The 8,255-nt window shown below is 38.2% G+C and overlaps 1 protein-coding gene across 1 annotated transcript; it reads left to right on the top strand.

Moving 5' to 3' along the window:
* Positions 1-469: 469 nt before the first annotated feature.
* Positions 470-1,539, top strand: LOC102390870 (trace amine-associated receptor 7a-like). The gene has a single exon (XM_025294223.3). The coding sequence runs from the start codon at positions 508-510 to the stop codon at positions 1,537-1,539; it is 1,032 nt and encodes a 343-aa protein (XP_025150008.3). The 5' UTR covers positions 470-507.
* Positions 1,540-8,255: the final 6,716 nt, after the last annotated feature.

The raw sequence follows: 8,255 nt of genomic DNA, 5'->3' as shown, positions 1-8,255 counted from the left end.
AAAGGTAACCTGCATCTTTTGCATCTCCTGCATTGGCAGGCAGGAGTTTTACCACTGGCATTATATGGGCTTCCCTAAAAGGTAATGAATGAATAACAAATTAACATGCACCGTGCTAACTTTGACAAAGAGGAATACCCACCCAAACATCAGCCATGTAATAAAAGATTGTTGTTAAATTGTAAGGTAAGACATCTTTTGTGGGAAAAGAAAATTTGCAACAGATTTATTTGAAGTTAAATTATTATTCAATTTAGAATATTGTTTCATAGTACATTTTAAGTATAAAAATAATACTTTATATTCTAAAATTAAAATACATTCTAATTCAATATACAGTTATTTAATATGTTCAGAAATTAAAACTAACATAAATACATGACAGGTCACATGATAATTTGGTAATTATAACAGAAATAACCGGTTCAAAGATCTTTTGTTCCATTTTATTTGATTGAAAAAGGGAGGAACTTCTCCGGATGTTTACGTGCTATCTACAGCAGCACCATGAACAGCAGCTCATCCACTGTTGCAGCTGTGCAGCTCTGCTACGAGCACCTGAATGGATCCTGTGTGAAAACCCCCTACTCACCAGGTCCCCGCCTCATCCTGTACACAGTGTTCAGCTTTGGAGCTGTGCTGGCTGTATTTGGAAACCTCTTGGTAATGATTTCCATTCTTTACTTCAAGCAGCTGCATTCTCCAACCAATTGCTTGATTGCCTCCCTGGCCTGTGCAGACTTCTTGGTGGGAGTGACTGTGATGCCCTTCAGCACAGTGAGGTCCGTGGAGAGCTGCTGGTACTTTGGGGAAAGTTACTGTAAATTTCACACTTGTTTTGATGGGTCATTCTGTTATGCTTCCATCTACCACTTGTGCTTTATCTCTCTGGACAGGTATATTGCGATCACTGATCCCCTGGTCTATCCAACTAGGTTCACTATGTCTGTTTCTGGCATGTGTGTTGCCTTCTCCTGGCTCTTTTCGATTATTTATTCTTTTTCCCTTCTTGGCACAGGAGCGAATGCAGCTGGACTGGAGGATCTAGTAAGTGCTCTCACCTGTGTGGGAGGCTGTCAATTTGCAGTGAATCAAAGTTGGGTATTAGTGAATTTCATTTTATTCTTCATTCCCACCCTTGTGATGATAGTTCTTTACTCCAATGTTTTCCTCATCGCTAAACAACAGGCTAGAAAAATTGAGAATCTGAGAAATAAGACTGGGCGATGCTCAAACAGCTACCAAGACAGAGTGGCCAAGAGGGAGAGAAAGGCAGCGAGAACACTGGGCATTGCAGTGCTAGCGTTTCTGGTCTCCTGGCTGCCTTACTTCCTGGATTCCATCATTGACGCCTTCCTAGGTTTCATCACTCCCACATATGTTTATGAAATACTGGTTTGGATTGCTTATTATAACTCAGCTATGAACCCCTTGATTTATGCATTCTTTTATCCTTGGTTTCAAAAAGCCATCAAACTCATTGTCACTGGTAAATTCTTGAGAGAGAATTCCTCAACAGTAAATTTATTTTCTGGGTAAGTCTACGTTTTAGATGGAGGAATTGACAGTAGATTCACAGTGAACACAGGCTGGGAAAAAAATTTAGTCATATGTGTTTAAGGTCTTCTAATGTAAAATAAATTATACTTCAAATTTGACCCAAACACTTATATTCAGCTTTATCATTCTTTGGTAACTATAACATAAAATCCTGTATGTAATGGAAACAACATGACCTTGGAGCCAGAAACATGGCAATTTAACACCAATCTTGGGCTGCTTCCATCTCTGAACGTCACTGTATGTCTCTATTTGTAGCATTCTTGAGAAAATGTAAAAGAATGTATAAAGAAAGTGAAAGTCATTTGGTCATGTCTGACTCTTTGCCACCCCATGGACTATACAGTCCATGGAACTCTCCAGGTCAAAATACTGGAGTGGGTAGCCTTTCCCTTCTCCAGGGGATCTTCCCAACCCAGGGATTGAACCCAGGTCTCCTGCATTGCAGGTGGATTCTTTACCAACTGAGCCATGAGGGAAGCCCAAGTACTGGAATGGGTGGCCTATCCCTTCTCCAGTGGATCTTCCCTACCCAGGAATCGAACCAGGGTGTCCTGCATTGGAGATTCTTTACCAACTGAGCTATTAGAGAAGCTGAAAAGAATGTGTAGAAGAGAAAAAAAAACTACTATGTTTTTATTATTCTAAATCCCCCCTTTTATTATTTTATAATATTTCAGCGTTGGTTATTACTTCTCTTTATATTTTTGTGATTATAATATTTTTCCATTAAAATGTACATGCAGCTGGGGAATACTCAGAGACATCCTGGCTCAGGGAGGGCAAAGTAGTGACTCCACACTGTCAGGTGTTCAGATTTGTGGTCCAGAAATATGATCTCAGAGTCGAGTAAGATCAACCCAGAGAGAAAGAGGGACTATAACATCCATTTAAGTCTTTACTATGGGAAAGGTGATTGGTGTCATTAATAGTATTTGATTATTCAGTAAGCTTCTTTGTACTGATTAATTCTACTCCTACAATTTCATTTTGGTTCAGAAATTTTACCAGGTAACATATGTTTAGAACATGGGTTTTAAGACCGTCACTCATTACTGTACTCTATCTTAAATTAATTTAATATTTGTTCACTTTTGCATTGTACCAAAAATATTATTTTTTAAACATTCATTTTATTAAAGTATAGTGATTAAATGTACCAAAATTATTTATAACGGCTTTCAATGATTCACATGAAATGTCCAAATTAAAAAACACCCAAAAGAATAGAAGAGTGAAGTGAAGGAGATAAATGATGATAGACAGACTGGTAAACACATTTTGTGTGACCCACAGATTTTAAACTGAAGTAATTTAAGCAACTCACATTGGGTAAGCTAAGCTATTCACTTTGTATAACATTCACCAGCTTTTCAGACATGAAGACTTGTTCTGGGTCTTAAGATTGGAGGGTGCTGTGTGTCCCATGCACTGAGTGAGTTAACTGATTGATTCTCTTCTAATTTTTAGATTGTTGTAATCAGACATCAAAATTTAAAGATCAGAGCATCATCTCTTTGGGGCAAGAGTGAATACATATTAAAAATATTCTTGTTATTTTTCTTTAATTTCTTGATTGATATAAATCAGAAATATATTAGCACATCATTTCTATTATTAAAGAAATGCTTTAAGCTGGTAACCTTTCCTGAGACAGTGAACTTTTTCTGAATATACTATGCTTGAATGAAACTCTCTCATCTTCATTTTATGAGTAAAGATGATACAGATATTTTAAAGGCACCCTACTGCTAAGTTGCTTCAGGCGTGTCCTACTCTATGTAACCCCATAGACGGCAGCCCACCAGGCTCCCCCGTCCCTGGGATTCTCCAGGCAAGAACACTGGAGTGGGTTGCCATTTCCTTCTCCAATGCAAGAAAGTGAAAAGTGAAAGTGAAATTGCTCAGTCATGTCTGACTCTTAGTGACCCCATGAACTGCACCCTACCAGGCTCCTCTGTCCATGGGATTTTCCAGGCAAAAGTACTGGAGTGCGGTGCCATCACCTTCTCCAAAAGGCACCCTAGACTGCTTAGTATTAGTTTATACACAACTCTTCCAACACTGAAAATCATCAATTTATTTTGATTAGTGCTTTCAATGTAGTAACTTTCTCTAATCCTGTGCCACAAGCTATAGAGAAATCATACTGATCATTCGAAAAATAGAAAAAGCTACAAAGTGCTTACAAAATCTGCTGAATATCTTAGCAGATTTTGGATTCATATCTAAGCTTCTGGATTCAAATAAGCACTTCTATCATCTAGTTTAGTACTTTTACACTTGTCTTTCTGTTTTTTAAGTCCCTTTTCACATATATTTAACAAATGATTTAATTTTGCTCCTATCTTCCCCAGATCAACATATCATTGTATTTTGGTGAATATTTCATATCTTTCTTTTTTTTTTAATTTTATTTTATTTTTAAACTTTACATAATTCTATTAGTTTTGCCAAACATCAAAATGAATCCGCCACAGGTATACATGTGTTCCCCATCCTGAACCCTCCTCCCTCCTCCCTCCCCATACCATCCCTCTGGGTCTTCCCAGTGCACCAGCCCCAAGCATCCATTATCGTGCATCGAACCTGGACTGGCAACTCATTTCATATCTTTCTTTCTAAAAGCACAAGCTTCTTCTCATTTATGTGCATGAGTATATAAAAGAAATAATTCTTTATGCATCATAGTGGTTATTGTGATATGCAAATTGCAGACACTTCACACTTATTTTGTGGTTATTGGGATGTACCTCTGGAAAGAGCATCCCTCTCTGTCAGACATTTGGAGATGAAATCAGAGACAGAAAAATTCGCACACCAAGAAAAGCAAGCTGGTTACAGTTTCTTGGCCATTCAATTGTTAGTCTGCTGTGATAAATGTACAAAATAATCAAACTGAAGGTGACTTTGAGATGATCTATTCTGAACCATCCCTTTAAAATAATTAATTAAGTAATTTAAAATTTTTCTTGGCTGCACTGCATGGCTTACAGAATCTCAGTTAGCCCATCAAGTTTTGAACCCAAGCCATGGAAGTGAAAGCATTGAATCCTAACCAATGGACCACCAGGAGACTCCCCATGTTTAAATTTTTTAACAGAGAAGCTCATAATTAAATATTTTTCATAATGGACATATAAACTGAACATATTTAAACTATACAATTTGATAAGTTTTGACATTTGTAGATACCTGTAAAATCATCACCAAAATCAAGACTGAACATACCTATCTCCTCAAAGTTTCTTCATGTTCTTTGTAGTGTCCTTCCTGCTCATCCCTACACACTCAACCCTCTTCCATCCCCACGCAGCCACTGATCAGCTTTATGTCACTCTATACTAGTTTGTACTTCTAGCATTTTATATAAATACAGCTATACATTATATATACTCATTTTTGTCTGAATTATTTCACTCTGTATAGTAATTTGGAGAATAACCCATGTCAAAGCATGAATCGAGGAGGGGGGATGATGATTTGGGAGAATGGCGTTAAAACATGTATAGTATCACGTAAGAAACGAATCGCCAGTCCAGGTTTGATGCAGGATACAGGAAGCTTGGGGCTGGTGCACTGGGGTGACCCAGAGGGATGGTATGGGGAGGGAGGTAAGAGGGGGGTTCAGGTTGGGGAACACATGTACACCCGTGGTGGATGCATGTTGATGTATGACAAAACCAATACAATATTGTAAAGTAAAAAATAATAATAATAATAATAATAAAAAATTAAAAAATATATATTTTAGTCTTTTTTCTTTGTGATGGAGTAGTGGAGAAGGCAATGGCACCCCACTTCAGTACTCTTGCCTGGAAAATCCCATGGATGGAGGAGCCTGTTGGGCTGCAGTCCATGGGGTCGCTAAGAGTCAGACACGAATGAGCAACTTCAATTTCACTTTTCACATTCATGCATTGGAGAAGGAAATGACAACCCACTCCAGTATTCTTACCTGGAGAAGCCCAGGGACAGGGGAGCCTGGTGGGCTTCTGTCTATGGGGTCTCACAGAGTCGGACACAACTGAAGTGACTTCACAGCAGCAGCAGCAGCAGCATTTCACTGTGTGCACTGAGCACAATTTGTTTATTCATCTCACCTGTTGACTGAAGTTTGGTTTGAACCATCCAAACCAACCATTTCTAGATGCAGGTCACAACTTAAGTACTTGAGCAAGATAACCAGTCTCATGAATTCACAGAAGGCCACCCTCCAGGAGGTGTCTGGCTGGATTGGGCCTTGCTGAGAAGTGCAGAAATCTACTTTCATCCCCTCCTCCCCCTAGTCTTGGCCAAAGGTCTTCTTTCTAAGAATTGCCTCACCTCTATTCACTTCGATGTGACTTGCCTGGTTCTAATGATCCATGACCATCTGTTTCATGCTCTATTTTATATTAATGCAAATTTTATTTATAAATTTATGTTATATAATCATGTTTATTAATTATAATTTAATATAATAAAACATTTGTTATATTGTGAAAAGTGAAAATGTTAGTCAGTTGTGTCTGACTCTACGCCACCCCAAGGACTGTAACCCACCAGGCTCCTCTGCCCATGCAATTCCAGGCAAGAATACAGGAGTGGGTAGCCATTTCCACCTCCAGGGGATATTCCTGACCCAGGGATTGAACCTGGGTCTCCTGCATTGATGGTAGATTCTTTACCACTTGAGCCACCATATTGTATATTTTAGTATATAGAAATGTATACTATATATAATTATCCATTATATATTACTTCTTATTTGAGGCAGAAGGAGAAGAGGGTGACAGAAGATGAGATGGTTGGATGGCATCACCAATTCCTTGAACATGAACTTGGGCAAACTCTGGGAAACAGTGAGGGACAGAGAAGCCTGGCGTGCTCCAGTCCCTGGGGTCATGAAGAGTCGGGCATGACTTGGCAATTGAACAGCAACAATTCCAAAAAGTTTTTTAAAATTTTATAGGATTTAAATTATAGTTTTAATTTTCACAAGAGTTATATTTCCAAAAATAAATTATCTTGCAACTTCAAAAACATAACTCCATTGTCTTCTTGGACCTAGTGTACTGATGAGAAGCTTGGTCCCAGTATGGTATTCATTTCATTTTCATAGACTAGTTCTCTGTGGCCTTCGTTCCTAGGAACTTTTAAGAACTTCTCTTTATATTTGTTTATATTTAAGCACCTCTATTTTTTGTTTTGTTTTGTCTCTTTGTAGTTGGTAGGCATTTACATTTGGAGTTTAGATTCTTTAGCCCAGAGAAAACTTTCTCTAGGATCATTTTTATTATTTTCTTGTGCTCATTCTTCAGCTGCTTTTTTCTGGGATTAAGAATTTCTCCCAGGTCCTATGGAAAGAATATTTCTCTTACCCTTCTGATAAACTTTCACTGTGTTTAATGTGGGTTGTATTTTCTGTACCTAGGGTTTTCCATCTGTTTGACCCTATCTCATTTTTATCTTTCAGAGATACACTTTAGGGCATCTTACTGGGATATCAGAAGTAAGTAAATTATCGGCTCACTTATCTTGGCAGGGCTAATCTTCAGATGGTATGTACCAATTCAACCATTCCATTGTGAAAATGATGAAATGCTTAACTACTGGTTGGTAAATATCTGTTGACCTGAGCCTCCTACACGTCTCAAGCCTTGACATGATCCAACAAGGAAAGATCAATGGAAAGCAAAGGTGGGCATCTCCACAGATTAACTATCTCTCAAAAGAGCATCCTTTCTGACTAGTCATTGTTCATGTCTTAGCAGATGGATTTTTTCACGTTTTGAAATATCAGCCCTAAATACTGACCCAGAAATCAAATGGTCACTTTTTGAAGAGCACTTCATCAACTGTAAATTTACTTTTGATGATGAAAACTTAAATAGGGGAAACTTAAGAATGTACTCAGAAGTACCGAGTGATTGTTTAAATAATTATTATTCACTTTCTAAGAAATAAATGAGATTTCTGAAAATCTATAATGAGATGATGGGAAGAAGTTTTCAAATTATTCAGGAAAAGCATGAAAGAATAGAACTCTAGTCATTAACTTCATCCTTCCTTCTAGTCTGATTAGGAAGTCTGGCCCATCAAATATGTCACTAGATTTGGGACAGTCTGAACTTGCTGCATCTCAAACATAAAACAGCTTTACCATTTATCTCCTAGAGCAGGCAAATCTACTCTACTGATTCTCCCTTCCCCATATTTTAAGAACATTCTGGGAAGGTATTACAATTTTCCATTCAATTTCCAAAATTTATGAAGTCATGATAAGGTCTTTATAATTCACAGTAAAGCTTTAAAATCACATCCAGTTAAGTAATCTTATCTTTCCTACCCCAGTCAGTGCCATCCAGGCTTAGGCCTCTTCCTTTCACTCCCAGTTTCTGCTTGGAGCCCCACCACCCTCCAGGATGGGACAAGAATAAAAAGAGTATTAATAAAGAGATGAAAGCTGTATTCTCATGCCTTGTAGTGTCATGGTATTAATGACCTATGTCTTGATTGTGGCAGAAGCCCAACTGTAGGCTCAGTGATGAGGTATACATGTAACTTCTTTTGGGGGAATCCACCCACTCTTCAGTACCCTAATGTGGGGTGAACCCCCTCACCCCCCCAGCTGACCTCTCATGACTTCTTAGAATCTCTCCAGGCAGACTTTTCTTCTGGGGTCCTTTGTTCTGGAAACTACTCCAGTGAAG

The sequence above is a fragment of the Bubalus bubalis genome, chromosome 10, assembly GCF_019923935.1.
Source record: "Bubalus bubalis isolate 160015118507 breed Murrah chromosome 10, NDDB_SH_1, whole genome shotgun sequence".
Taxonomy (NCBI): Eukaryota; Metazoa; Chordata; class Mammalia; order Artiodactyla; family Bovidae; genus Bubalus; species Bubalus bubalis.
The sequence above is the reverse complement of the archived record's forward strand: the minus strand, read 5'-3'. Positions and strand labels throughout refer to the sequence as shown.